At 42.4% G+C, this 24,987-nt stretch overlaps 1 protein-coding gene across 14 annotated transcripts in view; it reads left to right on the forward strand.

Moving 5' to 3' along the window:
• Positions 1–24,987, forward strand: part of Ptprt (protein tyrosine phosphatase receptor type T) — a 1,077,234-nt gene that overhangs the window by 456,376 nt on the left and 595,871 nt on the right. For all 14 annotated transcript variants that reach the window (XM_057780248.1, XM_057780255.1, XM_057780252.1 and 11 more), the window contains one exon: positions 22,111–22,404. In XM_057780248.1, the coding sequence (XP_057636231.1) occupies positions 22,111–22,404 (294 nt within the window). The remainder of the gene's footprint in view (positions 1–22,110; positions 22,405–24,987) is intronic.

The following is a 24,987-nucleotide window of genomic DNA, read 5'->3' on the forward strand; positions in this document are numbered from 1 at the left end:
AGGCAATTCCTCCATTGAAGTTCTCTCTTCTCAGGTGACTCTAATTATGTCAAATTGACAAAAACCAGCCAGCACAGAATAGTAGTTCAGAGGATCACAACTAGGTAAGACTGTCATTGCCTTATATCCTAGTTTTCTGCTTACAGTCCGTAGCAGACTTTCTCAATTATCAGAGCTTGATATTTAACCTAAAATATAAACTTTCCAAATTTTTCCTTTTTCAATATTATTTGGAGTATTTTAGGCCTTTTCTGTTTTTATATAAATTTGAGAACTCATTTGTCAAAATTAAAGCCAGCATGAAACAAAATATTCTCATGTGTTCAGTTTAAGGTGATCTACAACTGTACAATATTGACTCTTCTGTTTCATAGACATAGACTATTTCCTTCCTTATTCAAAGTTTTAAAACATTTTTAGTAATGATTTACAGTTTTAAGTGTAGGGGGATATAAGAATATATTCACAAACAGAGATGCATGTATTTGTACATTCTTGGGTATCTTTGTTGAAACTATTTTATTATTAAAGTATAATACATTGAAATAAATGATAGTAATATCTCAATTTTTCTGCAAATGTACATTCATATAACAATGTAAATATGGTCATAAATATTTTCAGTACTACTTCTGTTTTTTTTTGTTTGTTTGTTTGTTTTTTGTTTTTTGAGACAAGATTTCTCTGTAGCTTTGGAGCCTGTCCTGGAATTAGCTCTTGTAGACCAGGCTGTTCTCGATCTCACAAAGATCCTCCTGCCTCTGCCTCCTGAATGCTGGGACTAAAGGCATGCGCCACCACTGCCCAGCTCATGCTATTTCTGAATCAATTACTTCCACCCAAAGGGACCATTATTACAGCATCTACTTTTCAGTAAATGACATCTTTTATGTTTCTTTTTATAATAGTTTATATTCCATGAATATTAATATAAGGAACTTGGATAAAATATCCTTGCTAATTTTTATCATCTTTTGAGATTTTGGAAGTAGGAATTTTCTATATATACAATCCTGTGTTCTATGAATAATGAAACTATCTTATTTCCTTTCCAATTTTATGTCTTTTTCTTGCTTCATTGCATTGACTACAACACCCCGTAGAACTAGGGAAGTTAAGAGAAAGTCTTCAATATCATATTGTCAATTATGATTTTAGACTTATATTTTGCACATCCTTTATTACATTAAGAAAATTTTCCCCTATGACTATTTGCTAAGAACTTAATTATGCATGAGTGGATGTTGACTTTCATCAAATATTTCGTTGGCACCTTTTGAAATGATTGAATGCATTTTAGAAAATTTCATGCATGTCCACAAGGTATAACCTAGCTTCTTCCATACCACACAACATATCCTCAGGTTTATGTTTTTTTTTTTTTTTTTTTTTTTTTAACAACTAAGTCAGATTAGTGTTTCTTGTAAGTATCCACTGGGGCATAGGCAGACAAACTGGCTACACTAGCCCAAAGTAAAGTCATTATTTCTTCCTCAACAGCCATTGACTGCAATGAACTCCTCAGCTAGGGGTGAGTCATCTAATACCACTTCCTTATTCTTGGTGTCTAAATTTTTAATTATTGATCCCATAGAGGTCTTGTGTGAGTAACTAAAGCTGCTGAGAGTTGATTTGTATAATAGCATGTCAGATCCAGAGGCCTCTCTATCCTCTCTTTTGTGTCTTTTCTAGCCATTTCTTCTGAGATTATGTGGTTTTCATCTGATAGATTTCCTGGTCTTAAACCAGTCTTGTATTCCTAGAATAAAATCAACTCAATCATGATCTGTTCTTCATTTTATAAATTAATTGCTTTTCTTCATTTTCTGATTGTGTAGGCTATTGTCTCCATACTTTGAGAGATGGGCCTTGGAGTTACTTTTTATATGATATCATTGTAAGATTTTGATATTTATCCTTGGATTCCCAAATGGATTTGGAAGTATATTTTCTCTTCATATTCTAGAAAGTATTTTCATGAAAGTAAAATTTCATTGAAATCTTTATGTGTGTAAAAATTTGAAAATAACTTCTCTGTGCCATCATGTAGAATTTCTTCTATGAAATTGCTCCATCTAAAACTTGATTGTTTTATAAAACTCAGTGGAAGCCAATACATATCTCTTCAAGTTCTTTGCACCCATCTTCAAGAAACAGTTGAACTCTATATTAGAAATATCTATACTATTGCTTGAAGGGCCATGAATACTGAGTTTGCATTGAGCTATAGGAGACTGTAGAAGATATTAGCACGAAGTAAAGTCATTTTTTTCTGCCCTCAGAGCCCATAACCTCCTGTTTAAGACAGAATCCTGGGGAATAAAACCTCAGTCTATAGGACCTTGCAAAGTTTTGCAGAATTTTTTTCTTTCAAACCCTTTGCCATGTGACCAGTTGCTTAGCTCTGCTGGCTCCTCTCTTCTGGCTGAATATGGCAGAGCACAGAGACAGCCCTATGGGAATGAGAGGGGATTTGTGAGAAGCTAATTTTTCAGTTCCTTTACATAAAGGGGACAATCACTCTTAAACTCCCCACACAAACTGAACAGTCTATGTGGATAAGCTTCTTAATCTATCTGGACACCCCTTCCTGACACTTCAGAGGAATCTATACTTTTAGCCATTTCAGCAGCTTAGAGTCTAATTATGCGTCTCTTCCTTGTGCATAGGGATAGACCAAGGAGAGAAATTTGCAAAATAACAATATCTCTAAGCCCCATCCCCCTTCTGTGTAAGCCTTTCTCTTGGTGTCTGGTAGCATAGCAACTGATGAAGCCTCATGGTCTGTAGTTGCTCTAGATTGCATATTCCTTCCCTTGTTCTCTGCATCTCCATTTGTTGTGTTTTCTCAGATGTATTCTAGTGTGACAGTACCAATTTTTTTCTGGTGCTTGTTGGCCATAAGTTGCTGATGCTTGTGTGAGAGAAGTAGTTTCTTCATTCATGGATCTGAATTTGATTCTTTCACTTCAGTCCAAGATGCTTTAAGGATCCAGATGGTCAGATTGTAGACCACAGGATACTTAAGAGGCTGGGCTAGAAAGGGCTTTGGAATGGAGAGAGGGAACATTGCAGGAAATAAGGCCATCAGTTTTGTCAGGTATTTGATCTTCACCAAGACCAAGTCAGATGAGATCCATTGCCCCAGTTGAAGATGGAAAGATGAAGAACTCAGGCCTCAAGGAAATGATGTAACTTCCCCAAAGTGATATAGCTAAACAATAGTAAGCCAACCTCTCTTTGACCCAAATGTTCATTGAATGTTTTAATCCCCCACATTGTCCTTTGAATTGCAAAGAGGTTGCATACATGGCATTGGACATAGCTTGGAAGAACTATCATAGAGCATTGGAATACTGGGAAAGGAAAGTGGCTAGATACCAGCTAACATTAACCACACATGCACTATAGAGGACAAGGAAATCTGTGTAGGAACCCAGGACTCTTGAAGCTTCGCCTTGTATTGGTTTCATTTCCTTTGCATCTTTTATTCAATCAGTGGTCATGTCTTGTTTCTTTTAGTTTCCTTAACCTGTAACTTATTCCTCTCACCCAGCCTGTCCAACCCCATCATATTCCTCAGCCCTCTCCAGCATCTCTCCTGTTCATACCCGACAACAGATGCTAACTTCCTTACTTGATTCCCAAGTCTAACTTCCTTCCTCAGACCTGTTCTCTATCCAACATTCAGAAGGGTTATACTAAAGGAATTGATATCTGTGTCATAGCAGTGCTTACAAAGTCTTGGTATGATGAGTACTTTGTCTGGTACCCATTGACCTCTCTGCTTCTCTTTTTGCTGCCTCCCCAAGTCTCCTGGATTTCTATAGGACCTACAGCTCAAGAGTAACCTAAACTTAGCTCAAAGGAACAGGGATGGGTCCTCATCCCTGTTTTAAGACTTTAGTCTCAGCTTTCAAAAATGTGCATCATGGTTTGATGTCATCAAGAAACCCTCTATGAGCTCCTCCATCTGATTTTGATATCTTTTCTAGTATTAATATCCTGTACATACTATAAGAAGTGGCCATGAACTTTGTACCCTAAACCACATAGGTTTCTTATCTGATAGTACCAAAGGTCAGATGTCTACAACAACTAACTATACTGGGCTCATTTGACTCATGGGAATACTTATTCCATGGCATTTCCCAGTTTCTAGAACTATTTAATAATGTATCTTTATTTATCTTCTAAGCCACAGAAAAATATCTTTCATCTTCCGTGTTCCCTGAAAATTACTATAGGTTATTGATGTGGGATTCCCCTTTAATTGCTGTGAATACCATTGGTTAATTAAGAAACTGTCTTAGGCCTACACAGGAAATAGAGGTAGGTGGAGAAAACTAAACGGAATCCTGGGAGAAGGAAGGCAGAGTCAGAGAGAAGTCATGGAGCTGCTGCTGGAGACAGACGTGCTGAAACTTTACTGGTAGGCCATGACCTTGTGGTGATGCACAGATTAATGGAGATGGGTCAACTTAGGATGTAAGAGTTAGCCAATAAGAATCTAGAGCTAATGGGCCAAGCAGTGATTTGAATAATATAGTATCTGTGTGATTATTTCGGGGCTAAGTGCTCTGGAGCCAACAAGTGGCCTCTCTTCCAAGAGGTCATTATGCTGAGCCCACCTGTGTGATCCAGGCGCTAGACCCCATGGTTGTGTCTCCATCACATCTGCAGAGCCCCATTGGTTCTAAAAGTTTGAGAACAGAACTTGGACATTGTTTTCAGGCTGTTTTTCCTGATTTTTCACATTCCTGTCTTAGCCAGTATAACTTTGGACCTACCGTATCAGTTGTGTGATTCCAATTTCATCCCACTACATTTAAATTTATTTCTCTCTCTAGTCTCAGGTTCCTCCAGAGTAGAGATAGTGCTTTACTTTGATCTATTGTCCTGGGAACAAAGAGACTCAGTCTTCAGTAGTTGTTTGTTGAACTAGAGTTTTTCTGCTCAGCTCTTATCTTTGTCTGGGTCTGTGGCTGGCCAGAGGGTTAGAACAACAGGCAGTTAAAATCACAAATTCTAGACCTACATGATAGGAGAGAAACAACTCCTGTTAAGTTACCTATTAGCTTCTGCAAGCGAACCATAGTGTGTACATAGACACAAATACACACCCACAAAATAAATGGATAGATAGATAGATAGATAGATAGATAGATAGATAGATAGATAGATAGATAAAATGTAATAAAAGCACAAATTCTAGAGCAGGACAATCTGGGTATCCTGACTACCATGTACTAAATGCATGACCTTGGGCAAATTACTTTTCTTCTGTGTCTTGGTTTCTTGATGTGGAAAATGAAGATGATTATAAAATCCAGTTTGGTTATGTAGGGTCAACCAGCCCTCAGCCCACACAAAGTATTTCAGCAGAGAGCTTTCATTGGTGGAGGAATTCTACGTAAATGATGGAGGGCTGACAGAGCAAATGTGAGAGCCTGTAGCAGCCACAAATGACAGGAAGCACCTGCTGCATCTAGGTCTTAGCCAGCCAATGGGAACCAGTCTTGCTATGGGGACTAGAAGTCTGGAAAAGGAACCCTGGAGGGCCAGTTGCTGAGACCTCTGAAGGGCGGGTTCCCTTCAGTAGTTCCTCAGCACTAAGGGCATGCCCTGGATTCTGACGATGTTTCCAGTGAGAGGCTATGCTATGGTTGCATCGAAGACCAGAAAAGAATGAAAGCTCAGAATGCAGCTGTCTCTTGCTGCACTGGCAATGAGACCAGAAGGGAACATCTTGTCCTTTGTTTTGCTCCCTTTAGGACAGTGGTTCTCAACCTTCCCAGTGCTGCTTCCCTTTACTGCAGCTCCTCATGTTGTGGTGATGCCCAACTATAAAATTATTTTGTTGCTACTTCAGAACTGTAATTTTACTATGGTTATGAATCATAATGTGAATATCTGATATGCAGGCTATCTGATATGTGACTCCTGTGATTGAGAAACACTGCTCCTAATACTGGGCACCTGAAGTATAATTTGCAGGGTTCTATCCCAGAGTCACAGAGGTGGCCATTACAAAGTGAGCTTAAAGCCAGAAGAGCAGAGATAAGTGGCTGGCACATTCCTTTAATTTTCTCATCTTTAAAGTACACCTAGAATAATGTTTACATTATGGTATGGTACAGAGAATGAATGGGTTCATATAAGTAGGCCCAGTACTAAAAGCTTATGCATATCACAAAGAGATTATTAGTTGCTCTTGCCCTGTAGTATACGAGGTCTCTAATGGTCACATGGGTATCTCTGGAACTCAGAGATCCAAACTCTCTAAGATGTGAGTTCCTCTTACTCATTTCTCTAGAGCAATGCTGCTGGGCAAGAGTGGGACAGAAGGACGAAAGACTGTCCGGGGGATGACCTTTGCTGCTCTGAGACAAGGCGCTCTGCAGAGCAGCCTCTGATTGCAAAGCTTGACAATCCTAGGTCTCTCAGGTCCTCCTCCGAGGGAGACAGACCCTTGATTCATGCTTCCTGAAGACTCCTGATTAGCAAGGAAGTTTTAAAACGGCTCTTCTTGCATAATTATTCTGCTCTTAATTTTGGGAAATGGCCCAGCCAAGAGTAATCTTGAAAATTATGAGGCACTGAGGGACAAAGAGGAGCCAGGGGCAGACAGAGTATTGCAGATCATAAAAATCTCATCTGGTGCTAAGCTGTTGCTGAATTACGCAATTTCTAAATGACTTCATAGATTTCGCTATGATGTGTTAAGTAGACTGAGGCTGGGCTCCTGGATGTATTTACTTGTGGAAATGTTTATTAGAAAACACACCGATGTTGCTGTTGTTGATTCTCTATCCAGATGTGTGCAGGAAAATGTGTTGGGATCTTTCTGTGCTCCAGAGTTAGAGAACTGGGGACTCTGTACTGACTCACTCACCAATAGCTGGGCAGAAGTGTGGTGACAGAGATAACATGACATATACCTATGTGCTGGGAGTGACCTGTTTGTTTTAAAAATAGTAGTTTATTTTATCCTATTGGCAATTCCTGTAAGGAATATTATTAACCTGTTTTATAAATTATGAATTTTAATATTTAATTCTTTGTGGTTTTATCATTGTTCTTTGGGGGTTTTGTTTTTGATTTTTTTTTTTTTTACTAGATTTCACTTCGCCCAGTCTGGCCTCAAACTTGCTAAGTAGCCAACGATGACCTTGAACCTCTGAGCTTACGCCTTCCATGTTCCGGGTTGTAGGCATGTGCCACTACCCTTCATTCATGTGGTACTGGGATTGGACCCGGGTATTTGTGTTTGCTATACCAATACTATACCCGCTGAACTGTGCTCTCAGCCCAAATGGGGAATTTGAGATATAGAGATACAGATATTAAATAATATGCCAAGGCTTTCTTAATAATTTAAAATGGACTTCTTCCCAAACAGACTCTGAGACACATTTGCATGTAGTTTGCCTAAGAGTTAAAGGGCATACTAGTGGGGATGGGGAGGTGAGACAGAGAAGGAAGGGGTCCCCTGAAGGATGGTTCAGGATTTTGTAACCCTGTCTCATATCTGATGATCAGTGCCACTAGGGGTCACCTGAGAGATAGGAAATTACCATATTGTCTTATTAAGAGCCAGCAAATTAGGGTATTTACTTAGAGACTTTCATCCTTCCTTGGGGCGATGGTTTTCCCAGAGTGTAGTATCTAGTCTTGGCAGAGCCAGTCTGCCTTGCCATGGTTTCCTTACAGCTCGGTGACAGCAGCATTAGCAGAAAGTGAGCCAAGGTGTGGAAGGAGGACATTTCTAGAGTGTGGAGGTGCTAACCACTAAGGAATCTGGCTCAGGGCCTCCAGTGACTACTGCACATGGCTAAAAACAACAGAACTGGGAGTCAAAGTGATTCAGTTCAGATTCCAGCTTAAGCAACCAAAATAAGAGATATTAAAACTCAACCTTATAATTTGGTTTATAAAATGCCCCACTCCAAGACTCATATGTAGATCACATGTCCCCAAACTGGTAACACTAATTGGAGACATAATCCTTGCTGCCTTTAGGTAGGACGCTTAGCAGTCAGAAGTGGGCTGTGTGAACGCAACAAAGCCTTTCTCCCCCATGTTTCTCTTGATCATGGTGTTTTATCACAGCAATAGAAACCCCTAACTATGGACATTATGTAGACATTAATCTAGTATGAACTAAGTTTCCGTATGAAGAAGGAAATTTGGGTACAAATTCCAGCCACATATGGACACATATGAAGACAGGGTAGAGGGTGATGGAGTGCATGCACAAACCACAGAAGCCCAAGGACTGTTGATATAACCCAAGAGGCTGAGCAAGGTAAGCAAGGAGCCTTCCTAGAGCCTCTCAAGGGAAAGTGGTCCTACTGACAATTCAACATCAGATGTCTCACTTTTAGAATTGCAGGACAATAAACGACTATTGCTTTCAGCTGTCTACATTGGGGCATATTGTTTCAGAAGTCCTAGGAGAGTAATATTCCCTGTCTCAGGATAAGTGCTGTTAGCAGTGGGAGCTGCACTGCTGGGGGGGGGGTAGTGATGCCTCTGCATCCAGGGAGACTGACTAATTAATGCCGTGTACTTCTGTGCCTTTGCCTACCATTGGTATAGTTCATGTCCAGAGCTCCTGTGAGATTAGGCTGAATCTAGTCTTGCAATCGAAATCACATCCTCATTTAGAGCCATTGCTTCCCCTCTCCTGCCTCCTGAGAATTCATCTCTAATATCTTGCCTCTGCAGAAGCCTTGTCTCTGGCTCTGCCTCTTGCATTCCGTGCTAAGAGACCAGAAAGCAGAGAGAACAAAGTAGAAGGATGGGAGTCTCCAGGAGGGCACTCCACAGGAGAGCTCAGTTTTCAAGGACAAGAAAAAAGTGAGTTAGCTGGAGAAGGGGAAGGGGAATCTAGCAGAGACAGGAGCACAAGCCGAGATGCCCCCTGCTATATCTGTATCAACAGTGTGTAAAGTTAAGATGGTGAAGGTAGCATAATGAACCTAGTGGGCTGGAGAGAATTATCCTCCTAGAGGCCAGTGTGTGCTTTCTCAGTATAAAGACTCTAGAGAGGCTGGAGAGATGGCGCAGAGGTTAAGAGCGTGCACTGCCCTTGCACAGAACCCAATTTCAGTTCTCGGTACTCACATCAGGTAGCTTACAACTATCAGCTCCAGGGAGATTGATTGCTTCTGAACTCCATGGGCACCTGCACTCACATGCACATGGGCACACACATAGGCCTGTGCACATGTTTCATGCGCCTGCACACACACAAGCAATTAATTAAAATAAATCATTTTAAAACTTTACCATTTGTATGGTCAATAGAAAATATGCTTCTTATCTCTGGACCTCTTCAAGCTGCCTGTCAGGCACATAATGGGGCCCTCGGTTTCAGGAGGTGAGACATGGAGACTTCCTACATACCTTCTGCATCCACAGCTCCATAACTTTGGCTCCTGTGAACATGGCATGCGCTAGTTCTGGATCCGCCTTCTCTTCCTCACCACCTTCTGTACCTTGGGCAGGATGGCTTTCCCTCTTCACACAGTGAGGATACTGATAAACTTGTCTGTGGTTTTCCTTGGACTGAATCCCAGCTCCTTCTTGTTATCAGGATCAGCTAATCTTCTTAAGCTGTAGGTTTTGTTGGCTGGTTTGTTTGTTTCACTTACAAAGTAGGAATGATGACACCAGCTGCCTGAAAAAATTGTGTGCTCCCAGCATGGTACTGGATGCATGGAAAGTCCTTCGTGAACACACCCACCCGGTCTTCTTCACTGCTTACCTGGAAGAGCATTTGTATAGTGCACAGAAAGCGGCGGCTCAGTACTTGGGAAAGAGCATAGACTTTGAGAAGACACAGGACTCAGTTCTGGTTACTACCTGTGTGATGTGAGGAGGCAACATTTTAGGAAACACAGAGCCTTGGATCCATATGAGAACATTTTTGTTTCATTGCATGGATCACTGTAGGGAGAATTTTTTTTTTTTTACCTTTTAGTTTTTGGGGTGTTTTTTTTGGTTTGTTTTTGTTTTTTAATTTTAAGACCATTTGGAATTCAAGTCTCATCACCGTGGAGGCCTTTGGATGGTCTGAGGAGTAGCCATATCTCCCACTGCTACTGTGATGTTGATGGGAAACCAGCAAGACAAACGATGCACCTGTGCTTCTTGATCTCTGGTACCTAGATGTCTGGGCAGATGCCAGGGGAGGGATCACAGAAAAGGACACGCTGCATGAGAAACCATGAGATAATAGAAAACTGGGCTTGTTTAAATTTGCATCTTTACAAGAACTAGCCAATGCATGTTTACTAGAAAATATCTGTTTGAGAGACAGTGTGGGAAAGTCCCTACTTCCTTAGAGTTGTATAAAGGAGACATTGGGCATCAACATTGTGTATAGTATCTAGTATCGATACAAAAGATATTTATTTATTGTGTAGTGTTAGCATCTAGGCATTTAGTTTTGTTTTTGCTTGTTTGGTTGTTTTCTTGAGACACTGTCTCACTTCTGTTGCTCTCACTTCAAATATGACTTAGAACTCAACCATGCAGCCTAGTTTAGCCTCACCCTTGCAGCAATTCCTGGGCCAATGGCATCTCAGTACTGCTGGGATTGAAAGCTTGTACTCTCATGAGCGGCTGGCTAGCTGGTGTTTTAATAGACTTAAGTGGGTGGAACTTTGTTTTCTTCTTTGAATTAGTTAAAGTAGAATTTTAAACCCACAGATATCAGTCTGAGAGAGACTTTTCCGAAAGCATTTGTGGTGTCTCATGAAAGGGTTAACCTTTTATCACAGAATGGCTTGTTACTAGCATTAGCTAGACATGCCTGAAAGGAGCCCCCCTCCCACAGTGTGGCTTCCTTCAGCCTAGTTTGTCTTAAAGCAGCTTTCTTTCTGTTTAAACATAATTCTGTAAGAATTTTATACAGTGTAATTTTTTAAAAACAATTACAAAGGTTACATGGAAGCTTGGGGTAGGGGCTGCAACCTGTGACCTTGTTGGTTCCCGGAGGCTGTGCCACCACCAGAGCCACCAAGCAGTGTATTTTGATCCTCCGTCTTAGCTCCTCCAAGGCCCACCTTCACCTTCCCACCTCACAATTTCATGTTGTCTTCTCCTCTCCCTTTTAAAAAATAACCCACCAACTCCAGTGGATGCTACCCATGTGCTCATGGGCCTGGGGTCATCCACTGGAATGGGGTTGACCTACAGGAACCACACCCATAAAGAAAACTGACTCTGTCGTCCCCAGAAGCCTCAACTGTCCCTAGCTCCTCAGTTAGGGTTGTGGACTGATGAAGCCCCTCCCATTCCATGCTGACGTATTGATTGGCAGCATCTGCTGCTTAGTTAGTTCATGAGCCCTACAGTGCTGTCTTGTACAGTAGGCACTGTCTGCCTCTGTTCCTCCCTTACCCCTGCTTCTCTTCTGTGATGGTCCCTGAGCCTTATGGAGGGAATGTGGGGTTGATCTTCTCTAGGCTCTCATCTCAGAGAGAAAGGTCTTGTAGTAGCTAGCGTTCCTGTGGGGACTGGTTGTTGGCATTTTCAAACTCCACATCCTAGAAACTATGGTACCAATCATGCCAAGGTGCGCTCCTGCTAACTGTCAAGTCCCTTTTCTCTGAGGAACACAAGTGGGTGGTGTTTTTCCTATATATGTGAGTTCTGTTCTGTTGGATGTGCAAAAAGAACGTCTTCTCTGGCTGTGAAATTCTTGGCACATTTCGGAGGAGTGCTCCTCTTCTCTCTCTGTGGTAATGCTATCCTTACATTAGTGCTTGGTAGTGAAGCCTCTTAGGCAGGTACTTCAGTCCCAATCTTGGTTCTTTGAATGACTAATTATTTGACATTCATCTTGATATCTTTTCTTTTTAGAAAAATTTTAAAAAATTGGTCTTCACAGCTGTTACCCATAGGATTTCTGTGATCATAAAACCAATTAGCATTTTACCATCCTAAGTGCACTGACAGGTGTCCACAGATGTCCAGTCTGTGAGCTCACTCTGCTGTCACTTGGGTTATAATTATTATTAGTATTATCATTTCCATGCTCCCCATATCCCAGGGTTTCAGATTGAAAGGATGCAGTGTGAGGGCTGGCGTGTTCTTTAAAAAAAGAAGTCTTTCTGATTTGTTTTGGTGGATAGCTGTATGTTTTCTAGATATTGGGGATTTTTCTCTAGTCATTTATGTCAAAGATATTCCTAGGTGAGCCGAAACTCGAGCCTTCTGTTTGGCTTGGTCTGGATCTCCCTGTGTTCGTCACATTTCACAGTCTGAAAACTCGAGACTTTGTTTGAGAGTTTGCTTCGTCTGTGTTTTGAGAACCATTCTGTCCTAGGGTTTTATTTTCCTTTGTTCCACTGCAAACCCTTCTGCTCCTCAGACAGACATCCACACCTCCTTCTCTCCAACATTCCTCCTGACGTCTGCATCTCTTTGCCCCTACACTAACCTTTTCTTTTAAGAGGATTTATTATTATTATTCTCTGTACACTTAAATACGTTCTCAAATATATAAATCTTCCTTTTTAAAAACGTGTAGACAGGTTTTCACTGTTATTCACACCAGTCTGGAACCCGCCATCTTCCTGCCTCAGCCTTATATATTGGTACTGATATATAAGTGTGCTTTGCTACATCCAGCTAAGACATCAAATACTTATTCAGCTTTGACCCTGTGATAATCTGATTGGTTCAAGAGATGCTCAGGACACTAGTGAAGGACACGTCTTGGTGAACCTGTGAGGGTGTTTCCCCATAGCCAGGGAAGTTTTACTACACAGGGGGACCTGCTCTGAATGTGAGAGACACTGGCCATATTGGCTGGGGACTCATGGAAAAACAGAAGAAGAAGAAAGCCAGTGATATTTCTCTCTGCCCCCTTTTATTCCTCCCCCTCCCTCCATCCCTCCATCTTCCCACTGCATTCTGGGTTGTTATTGTGATATAAGCACCTCTGCTTCCCATACCCTCCCCACCATGATGGAGAGAAACATCCATAATTCTAATATAAACTAAATCTCCCACTTAGATTGTTTGCTTAGAGTTTTGTCTTGCTGTCAAAAGTTCAAGATGAGGGACCAAGGATAATTTCAGGAGCACCCATTAGTATATTGTTTGTTGTGGTTCATTGACTGCACTCAGGGACTGTCTGGCCCCCAACCAGGCTGAGGATGAGAAAACAGGCCCCCCTGGTGACTCTGAAAGGCAGGGCAGACTCAGTGAATGCATAGGCAATCCTTGTGGTCCTAGCTAGAGAATTTAAATATTTCTACAACTTATGTCATAAAGCAGTTTTCCAATCTCGAGGTGAGAAAATCAAACCCCACAAAGCTCAGGTAGACTATTTAGGGTCACACATTTGAGAAGTGATGAACAAGGGACAAAGAAGACTTGAACTCTGGCTGCGGGGCCCCCTCATCTCTTAATCCTTGACCCACTATTTTATGCATCAGTCTTGCATAAGCATCATTAATCTCTCGGTTACTATAGTGACTTTGAGCATCTTTGCAGATACCTCAGTGGTCCACACAACACAAGAAGTTTTACGGCAGATTTGAAAAACAGAGCTGTACATAACTTAGTTAAGAGTAAAAAGAAAAGAGCCCAACTGACTTGAATGGCATTTGTAAAAGCATGGCAGTGATGGTAGTATATCCTTTGTGCTTGTCTCCCTGTGCACATACGTTTACATGTTGTTAGACCTCTCGAGACAACATGATCAGTAAATCAAAATAAATGCAAGCTCTGATAGAGTAAAGAAGGAAGTAGCATGTGCCGGAGGCCACACTATCCCTACCTGAACCATATTAAGGTTCCCTGAATACCTTAATGACCTCCAGTTTTCCTCAGAACATTTGATTTCTGTTCGAAGCAGACAATACATACACACACCGATCTGTCTTCAGCTACTTGAAGCACTTTTGCTCTCCGTAGGAATTTCTGGGAGTCAAACTGTTACAAGTGCTCACAGCAGGGAAAAGAAAGACAGAATTGGTCTGAAGATTGCTGCCTGAGGATGAGGCCGAATTACATTAAGGGGTCACTCCACCATCTATACATCGAAGGAGAGCTTTGGCATCTTGAGGGCAGCTGTAGCCCAGGGATTGAGGGGAGCTCACAACATCTTTCTCCTCAGTAGGCTTTGATATCCAGCAAGAGGGGGCCAATGCCGTTTTCTAAGTCAGGTTATAGCTCCCTAACAGCTGACTTTTCTCCCTCTTGATTTGGTTCCAAACTTTGTGGGCTGAGAGGCCATCAGGTGTCAATCACTGGTCTTTGCATAGTGGATGCTGGGGGTCGGATAGGGGTTGCTTGTGTTATATGTGGGGAAGCTCCTGGTTGGGAGCTAACAGTATCTGAGCAACTGAGCACTAGGGAATGTACTGGAGAGTCAAGATCGGGAAGAAAAAGGATACAATTTCTTGGAGAGAAATAGCACAGGATTGAAGGTTCACCTTCTTTTAAACATTTATTTTTATTAGTAATTGTGTGTGTGTGTGCGCGTGTGTGTGGTTCTGTGCACATGAGCGCAGGTGTCTTCAGAAGTCAGAGTTGCCAGATCCCGTGGAGCTGAGGTTACAGGTGACTGTGAGCCACCTGATGATGGTGCTGGTTATAAAGTTCAGGTTCTCTGAAAGAGTATGTGCTCTCAAACGCCTTCTTTCTTCTTATAAACTTTGTAGGATTCATTCTAAATAAATTTAGAAACCTGTATCTCTGCGAACAGTCTTTCTCATTGACTGACCAGAGATCAGTAATGCTTTGGTTTGGTTTTTATGATTTATAAGTGTGTGTATGTGCGTGTGTGTGTGTGTGTGTGTGTGTATACGTGTGTGTGTGCATGCGTTCATGACTGTGGAAGTCGTAGGACAACTCGAAGTGTCTGTTCCCCCCTCCACCTTGTTGAGACAGGGTCTCTTTTGCTGTTGTGTTGTTTAGCTGCATCCTCTGGCTCAGCTGGTCCAAGAGCTTTCACATGGTCCTCCTGTGTCTGTCTCTCATGCCATATAGGAGTTCAGGGATTGCAGCGCTGAGACATGTTGTTTTGCTTTTTAGCATGAATTCTGTAGATTGAACCCAAGTCACCAGGCCTGTGCTCAAGAACTTTGACTGGCTGAATCATCTCATCAGCCTAGTTTCTCATACAACTTCAAGACCCCATTTCCACAACCAAACATGTCTGTGTTTTAAGGTCCATTTTGATGAGTGTCACTGTGTTAGTTAGTGTTTTGTCAACTGGACACAAGCTGGGGTCTTCTCAGAAGAGGGAATCTCAATTGAGAAAATGCCTCCATAAGATTGGTCTGCGGCCATGTCTCTGAGGCATTTACTTGATTGATGATTGATGTGGGAGGGCCCAGCCCACTGTAGGTGGTGTCAATCACTGTTCTCGTGGTCCTGGGATCTATAAGAGGAACAATCTGAGTGAGCCACGGGGAACAAGCCAGGAGACAGCTTCCCTCCCTGGCTCCTGCCTTGAAGTTTTGCTTTGATGCCCTCAATGCTGGTCTGTATCTTTCAAGGTGAAATAAATCCCTTTCTCCCTGAGTTTCTTTCAGTCATGGTCTTTATACTAGCAGTAGAAGGAAAACTAGGAAGTTCTATAACCATATTCAAGGTATAGAAAATTTACAAACTCCAGAAGTTTTCCTCATTACCCCTTCCAGGTAGTCAGCCCACTAGAGAAAATAATGTTCTTGTTTCTATTATTTAACTGAATAAACATAGAACACACCAGCATCTCAGGAATGTTTGTATTCCCGAGTGAATGAATAATCTTCACAATATATGGTTTTAGTTTTTGATCTGACTGGCCTTGGGTGATTTCTGCCCACACAATACAGACTTAGGAGACCCCCGTAAATGTCTGAACCCAATAGTACTCTCCCCTGAACTTCCCCTGGAAGACCTTTTCTGGTCAACAGGCCCCTTCACAGGTTGTCCCCTGCAATATGACCCACGTCCCGGTTTGTCATTGCTCTTTTTCTCAGCTATGATACCCTCTAATTCCATGGCACAGTGCCTGTACTTAACTTTACCACTGGATTCAAGGAACAGACAGCTTCAACTTCCAGTGAGATGCTCAGGTTTGTAAAAGATGAGATTTCTCTCCCCGAAAATTTCTGCCTGCCAAGTTGTTCATCTCAAGACCCCAATGATGTTGTTGATGCAAAGAAAGGTGGATTCAAAAACATTTTTCTTTTCTAAAGACAGGGTCCCATATGTCCCAAACTAGTCTAGAATTCATTATGTCTCTAAAGAGAACCTAACACTTCTGACCCTCTTGCCTCTATCTCTCTAGTCCTGGGCTAAGGTGTGGGGCACTATATCCAGTGTATATAATGTTGGGAACTCTGCTAGATAAACATGTAACAACTGAGCTACATCTCTAGTCCTGGGCTAATGTGTGGGGTACTATATCCAGTGTATATAATGTTGGGAACTCTGCTAGATGAACATGTAACAACTGAGCTACATCTCTAGTCCTGGAAATAAGCATTTGTAGAAGGTTCCTATATGGCCTATGTGCTTTAGATATGAATGTGTTGGGTGCACCATTTTCATGGGTCTGAGGCATTTACTCTTCAGCACTCTATGAAAACCTTCGCATGCTTATTTTCTCCCAAAGGTAGGGAGCCTGGGAAACTGGAAATGCTGAATTGTAATCCCTTTTATGGTTATGTTCCCACCCTCTGTCCCTGCAACAAAGGGTAGTCTAAAGTCTCGAAGAAGTGTAATATAAGGGTATGTAGGTTCTGTAGATTCTCTGATATTTTCTCTATTGTCAATGCATAGACTTATACATGGGCTTCAGAGGCTTTATTATTTACTTATGTTGTTGTTTTAACAAAATATCTGACAGAACAGCAGAATGGAGGAAAGGTGTACTGGAGGTTTTAGTTTAGGGCTACAGTCCATCAGGACAGGAAAGACGTGGTGAAGGGGCACGAGGCAGCTGGCCACATTATATCTGTCCCCAAGAAGCAGAGACAGAGGAATTCTGGTGCTTAACTGCCCTCTCCCCTCTGCCCTTTCTACTAAGCCCTAGGACTCCATCCCATGGTACAATGATACCCATCTTCAGGGTAGGTCTTCCTCAGCGAAACATCACTGGAAGCCTCGTGACACAGGTGCCCTGAAGTGTGTCTCTCCCCTGTATGATTTTAGACCTAGTTACGTGGCCAAGGAAGATTAACTACAACAGAAGAATTCACATGAATTTCTGAAACGAGGCACAGAACTCTGGGCAATGCACTTTTGTACATTTCCCAGAAGGATACCTAGAGTTTCTTATTGGATTTTTAGGGTCTCTGTTTTTCTCAAAGTCAAACACTCCTGGTATACACATTCTTTAATGACACTTGCAGTTAATTCCATAAACATCTAAAGTATAAAATGAGAAAGGAAGGGCCAGGAATCTGGCCCTGAGTTCCAGTGCTTCACTTACCCCATTTATATAGTGCCCTCTGGGACTCACTATTCCTTTAGATGTGTTGAGGTCTTAGGATGGCCATCATCTAAGCTGGACTGAATGTCCAAGTATATCTCTTGCATATTGAACTCTTATTGGAGAGTTCTTCTCAGATACAGAAGAGAATCCATGGTAAGAATTAATGCAAATCTTTCTATTAATTTTAAAATGATATAGTGTTTGTTAATAAGACAGTCCTGTCCTCATCCCCTCTTCCTTCTCTTTTAAGGCTGTTTTTCATGAAAAGAGAAAAACCAAAATTTAAAAGCTAAAAGCAATAATATGATACATTCATGATTCTTAAAACAGGAAACACTATGAGGAGCTTACATGGTCTTTTTTGAGAAGACAGACAGACAGTGAGATGAGAGAGAGAGAGAGCGCCACAACACCTAGACTGCACATGAACTTGTGAACCTGCAAGCCATTTGAGATGGGTACATTTATACACTCGAGAAGATGTTTGTTATTGCACTTGTAGCTACCATTAGAAATACATGAAAAGAGAGTAAATGTTTGGAAAGATTAATACTGTATTTTCTTTCTGGTGGTCAGAAATTGAAAACTGCTAATGCCTGAAATAGGAGAGCAGTAAACCATGGGCGAAAGTCGATGGGAGAGCTGAGTGCAGCCACTGCTCAGCTCCCACAGCATTGGAGTCGATGGAAGAGCTGAGTGCAGCCACCGCTCAGCTCCCACAGCATTGGAGTGGGTTGCTCTTCGTCCCATCCAGAGCCGCTCTGTGAATAATTATATTAAGGAATTAGGCAGAGTCATCATGGAGCTACAAAATACCACCCTTGAGGCCTCACTGGAGACTGATGGGAGCTCCCGAGAGTTGATAATGGCCTCAGAGGCTCCATATATTTAAAATGCACAAAGGACGAGTTCAGAAATTATCTGCCTGCCAACTTAACTTCTCTACCTGGAACAAATTATCCCAAAATCAATTTGCAAACACCTTGGAGATAACAAGGTCCTGAGTAATAACCTCTATGGCTTTGTAAAGAAAGCACCTAGCTTGACTAATCTGCTTAATTCCCCTCTCTGACCAAACGGTGAGCTGTAATAGAGGCAATCTGAAGTTGTCCCTCAAGATGTGTGCTTCGAGTCACACTGAGAGAATATTGTCCACCCCCTGGTTTATAGCAAATTATTCTGCTTTTGGAGAATCCTTAATGCCTGGCCATTAATTAAAAGAAAAACACAGAATAAGTCTTTATCCCGAAGTATCCACCTGAGTTCCAAACTAACATCACCCACGCTTTGCTCATCTGAGCATTCCAGAGACTCCTCCCAATAAGGACCTCTTTAATAAATCTGCATTTGGCTTCTCACCCCCATCACCTCTATATTCGACTTTAGGATTCAAGGACTTGTTCATTCTCCTGGACAGATAACCCATTCCTGCCTTTTGGTCATTAAACAATACCAGACTCAGACAAGGAGGCCTGAGATCATTTGCATAGAGGTGTCTGTGGCAGAATTATTTACCATGGCTAAGCCTAGAATAGCACATATACTCAACTGCAGGAGCACACTTAGGGTCATAATTTTATAGTCTAGTCAGAACCTAGAAAAGACAGTAACTCCCTCTTCCTTGTAGCATGTAACTGGATCTTCTAGGGTGCTTAAAGTGAGGGAAACAAAACCATCTACCACTAGCCTGTGTGTCATTGAGACTACAGGAAAATGTGAGACATGAATAAGAACTGCATTAGAATGTACAGAACTGGCTGGTAAGAGAGACATGCTTTCTCTTCCTTACTTTTTGTGGTTGTTGTTCCCACGTCTGTGTTTTTCACAAATAAAAATAATGAACACACCATGCTTCTTTAAAAACAAAACAAACAAAATGTGAGTGAGGGATGCTGGAGAGATTTCAGTGGTTAAGATGGCTTGGCGGTTAATAGCACTGATTGCTCTTCCAAAGGACCAAGGTATGATTCCCAGCACCCACATGACAGTTCACAACGGTCTGTAACTCCAGTTCCCAGGGATCTGATATCCTCATACAGACATACATGCAGGCAAAACCTCAATGTACATTACATAAATAAATAAACATTTTTAGAAAAGAGTACTTCCCGCTGTTGTAGAAGAGAAACATTCGGTTCCCAGCACCCACATCAGGCAGCTGTAACTCCAAGCCTGAGAGGGTGGATGTTCTCTTCTGGATTCTGCAGGTACCTGCACTCACATGTAAATACCCACAAACTTATGCACAACCAAAAATAAATCAATTCTTTGGATCATGGGTTGCATCTCAGAATCCACATCCCTGACAAAATGTGACTCTCCCTCCCCAGTAGATATCATAACTCCTCAGGTAGTGGTGGCACTTCAAGAGCCCCTCTGTATTTGTGCTGGGACAATGGCTGATCCTGTGTAAGTCCTGTGAAAATAATATGCACGTATGATTATTAAATAAAATACTTACATTTTTAAAGATTTATTTTATTTTATGCACATGAATATTTAACCCGTGTGTGTGTGTGTGTGTGTGTGTGTACCGTTTGTGTACCTGGTGTGCATGAATGTTAGAAGATCCTCTGCTGTAACTGGAGTTAGACATAATTATGAGCTACCAGGTGTGTGCTGAGATTTGAATTCAGGTCTTCTTCAAGAGCACACAAATGATCTTATCCACTGAGGTATTTCTCCAGCTTCAAATAAAACATTTTTCAGAAAGTAAAATAAAGCCTGAAAGACATCTCAAAACAAACAGATGGCCACGTGGTAAGACATGGTGATGCATACCTATAATTCCTGTAATTGGAAGGCCAAGGCAAGGGAACCTGGCATTTGAAACCATTCTGGATACAGAGTGAGTCTGAGGTCAGCCTGACCTACATATGGAGACCCTGCAGGGGGTTGTTAATTGCTCTATGAGTTTTGTTATGTCTATTTGGTTAAATATATATTGACTAAGGGAGCTGTCACATAGATAAGTTAGCAGAGAACTTGCTATGACCTTTCCTTTGGCCCTTGATTCCTGCTATGCTCCTGTTAGCCAAAGACACTCTGCTGGCAGAAACATGTCAGGGTGAGGGCAAAGCTGGATTCTTGTTGCATCACCGTCTCCTATCCATGTTCACCCCGCCATCTGCAGAGGTTTCTGCTAACAGTGTGTGTGATCTGAGGTGGAACTGGCCTGAAAGCCTCCTCCTGGAGGACTAGGTCTCACAGTATCCAAAGGTTCTGTGCAGGCTGCCACGGGAGAAAAGCAGTCAGTTTTACCCAGCTACCTACTAACCATGGCAGTGACCAGTCTGGCAAGATATCCCAGTGGTACAATAGTGTCAATGATATCTTGGGATTAGTGTCCAACTGTCTAATTGGATTTAAGGATCCTTAATGGGAGTGAATTTATGGTTGGTTACTGTAAACCTATTCAGCACCCCATAATGGTTGATATCATGGGCTCTAGAGGAGGATCTACTGCAGGCACTTTTCTAGATCAGTGTAGTGCTTAACTGTATTCTAAATACGTATCTTTCTTCCCATGGATAAGTTTTGCTATTAGACCCTATCAAAGAAAATTCCTGTTGCAGTATATGGAGCTAATTGGGGAAACCCACTGTCTTAGTCAGAGTTATGATTGCTGTGACAAACACTATAACCAAAGCAACTTGGAGAAGAAAGGGTTTATTTGGCGTATGATTCCACATCACTGCTTACCACTGGAGGAAGTCAGGACAGGAACTCAGACTGGGCAGGAACCTGGAGGCAGGAGCTGATGCAGAGGCCTTGGAGGAGTACTGCTTACTAGCTGGCTCTTGTGACTTGCTCAGTCTGTTTTCTTACAGAACCCAGGACCACCAGCCCAGGATTGGCAATGCCCATAATGGACTACCTCCCCACATCAAACAGCTTGTGTCAAGTTGACATAAAACTAATCAGCATACCCACAATTGGTAAAATGCAGACAACAGACTGTGGGGTGTCCAGCCCCAAATGTTACATCTGTCTATAACACGATCCCCACAGTGAAAGCTCAGAGTAGATCATGGAAGAGGAGAAAGATGGTGAAGGGCCACAGGATGCGGGCATCCGATGTGAGATAGTGCCTTCTATATATGAGAGTTGCACCCATGAAACTGCAATTACATGGTTCCCTCAACAGTACCCACATAATGTCCAACACCAGATGGTTTGCCAGCATGGATGGGAAAAATCTCACAAGGCTCCACCCCTGGATGAAGAACTATAGGCAACTAAAGGCTGCTGAGAGAGGGAGAATCAGCCCCCTGCCATGTTATGCAATCGCAACCAGTCATTCCTAAACATACATTCATATAAGTTACTCTAAATGGTAACGAGAGAGAGAGAGAGAAAGAGAGAGAGAGAGAGAGAGAGAGAGAGAGAGAGAGAGAGAGAGAGAGAGAGAGAGAGAGAGAGAATTTATGCCCTTGTGGAGGTCAGGGACAACTTTTGGGGGTCATTTTTCCTTCTACCATGTGGGTTCTTTCAATCCATCTCAGGGTATCATGGTTGGCACAAGCTCCTTTAGCTGCCATTTCGATAGCCCTCTCTATGGTTTTGTTGAGAGTTTGGCCACTTTTCTTTACATGCTTGGATTCTACTTCGTAAACTTAAGACTGAAATTCCTTGGCTTGCTTGCTTTCTTACAGAGCCTCCCACGCCCATCGCTCCCCCAGAACTGCTGGCGGTGGGGGCCACCTACCTGTGGATTAAGCCAAATGCCAACTCCATTATTGGGGACGGCCCCATCATTCTGAAGGAAGTGGAATACCGCACTACCACGGGCACCTGGGCTGAGACCCACATCGTGGACTCTCCCAACTACAAGCTCTGGCATCTGGACCCTGATGTGGAATATGAGATCCGGGTGCTGCTCACACGGCCAGGCGAGGGAGGCACAGGACCACCAGGACCTCCTCTTACCACCAGGACCAAGTGTGCAGGTAAGGACGTCCCTCCAGATGTTGTGCTGTTCTGATTGGCCCTCCTCTTGGCTCTTGGACACAGGTTCCTCTGGTGTAGATGTGCTGCCTTTGATGGAAAGACCATTAAAGGCTTGTTCAGACTTGAGAGAAACTCTCAGCTCTGGATGTGATTCTAGAACCTTCTGTCTTTGGTCTTGTCACGGATATGCTCAAGATGTTGACAGTATTTCTGATGGGGCATTGGCTCTATCATTGTGAGGAATCCTAGTGCCGTTTGCATGTCTCTAATGGGCTTTGGTTCTTATCTCCAAGAGATCCTGCCTCTGATTGTAGCCCTCAAAGTCCCCATGTCAACTACGTTCCTGCAGGCTTCTGGTTACAGTTGTATATCTAGTAGGTGTAGTTTGCTTAGTCTGTGACCCTGGTCATTGTCCTGGTGCTTCCTGGTTCTAGCTTTGTCTCTGAGGAGATCCTCTTGCCAGTTACATCGCTATAGCTTCCTGGTTCTGCGAGTGTCTCAGAATTGACTCTGAAACTGCCTTGGTTCCTCAGAATTTCCCAACTCCATATCCTCTGGGAGCTCCTGGCTTCTGACTAAAGAGTGAGACTTGGGACAGTCCTTCTGGGGACCTCTGGATTCTAAGTTAACTGTGGGTTTCTGGCTCCAGCTGTTTCCCTGGTGTTCCTGCCTAAGCGCCGCTGGGGTGGATGTGATTGGAAAGGTTCTCTGCATACAAGATTATTCCCGGGGTCTCTTGGCTTTGTCTGTTGGCTGAGCTTGGATCTCTGAATGGAACCCATGAAATTAAAAGAGACTGGTGTTCATTTTTCTAAAACTCACCATCTGTCCTTATCACCCTCAAGTACCACTCCATGGAAGTACTTTTGTTTCTTGTATACATGAAGGGAGAGTGGCTCAGTATTTTCTAACTTTATCCGGGCTCCCCATATGGCCAGTGGTACACTCAGGATTTGCACTCAGGTTTTCTGACTCCAGAGCCTTTAGCGACATCATGATGAATAGAAAGGTGAGCGTCCCTGGTATAACATACTGAGCTCAGAGCTACTGTACTGTTGTGGTCCCGGGCCTAGTGACGTATCCAGCATGGGCTTCTGAGGGAAAATGAAGCAACATTGCCTCTGAGTGAAGAATTCATAGGTACACCAACATGGGACACAGCGGAGGATGTTGTATCAAGCCTGTTAGAATTTGACAGTCATGCCACTAAAATTGTTTCCCCTCACTGTATTATGCTATAAAGAACACAGGGGCCGGGCGGTGGTGGCGCACACCTTTAATCCCAGCACTTGGGAGGCAGAGGTAGGCGGATCTCTGTGAGTTCGAGACCAGCCTGGTCTACAAGAGCTAGTTCCAGGACAGGCTCCAAAGCTACAGAGAAACCCTGTCTCGAAAAACCAAAAAAAAAAAAAAAAAAAAAAAAAAAAAAACACAGGGATTAGGAGGAAAAGCAAGGACAGAGGCTATCCCTACTTCCTTAGTAAGCCATGAAAATGAGAGCACCATCTGATGTGCATAGGAGCTCAATTTTAGACATCAGGTGGAGGAAAAAGTACAAGACGCTATCTGCTGCTCGCAGACACCTCCCGGAAAGCTCAGTATTTTCTTTACAAGTAGAGGTAGGGGTTTGCAGCCTGTGAGTTACTGGGAGGCAGAAGAAGCCATCTGAATTAGATGGAAAGGAAACACCAGGTGGAAATGGGCGTGTCTGACCACAGTGGTGAACTGAGGGGAACTGTGTGTGTGTGTGTGTGTGTGTTTCTGTGTGACTTCAAGTTTTTACTCTACTTATGTCGTCTATGAGCACAGTCACATATAAGTACATTTGCTCTGTGCTTGCATTGCTCCCTCCTAGATCAATGGTTTTGGAACAAGCTTGAATTTTCAGTTGTTCATGAGCCAGTTTGAGTGTTCGAGCAGAAGCGACAGCAGCCCCTCTTTCGCGTCTCAGGAGTGCTCCTAATGTGTAGAAGCCAAGGAGCACTAATATTGCTATGGTCCAGACTTACTCCTTTGAAAATTATTGAACCACTGTGATGAACAGAGAGTCCATTTTCCCAATGATTTTTCTAAACAGATCTTTGGTAAAATTCCTCATTGAAACCTGATTATGAAGCTAACTGCTTTCAAAGGACAGAAGGATATGTTATTAAGGCAGGCAATTCCTTACCTCAGCTCTGCCATGCAATAGTCATTCATAAAAATAATTGATTTGAACCTGTTGATAAGGCTTCTCTTTCTCCGCAAGGTAAATGTAAGGGCTTTGATCTTTGGAAATGGCATTCAAAGCACTTTCAAAGCCCCTGTGGACTTATTTGCTCATGATCATATAATGCACTTAGAAATTCAATCGCGAGATGATCATCTCAATAAAAATTTATAACCTATCGCAAACAGTTGCCACGGCTGCCTAATGGATTTTACATGTGACAGACACAATGGTCTGACTATCGTTGTAAAAATTAGGAGTTGAAATGTTGTTTGTGGTATTGTATTTCCAGAAATGGTGGTGTTTAAGTAAGTTAGACTTAAATCTCAAATAGCCTACATTCTTAAACTATGTCATAAAGAAAATCATCTTT

The sequence above is a fragment of the Chionomys nivalis genome, chromosome 9 (assembly GCF_950005125.1).
Source record: "Chionomys nivalis chromosome 9, mChiNiv1.1, whole genome shotgun sequence".
NCBI classification, from domain to species: domain Eukaryota; kingdom Metazoa; phylum Chordata; class Mammalia; order Rodentia; family Cricetidae; genus Chionomys; species Chionomys nivalis.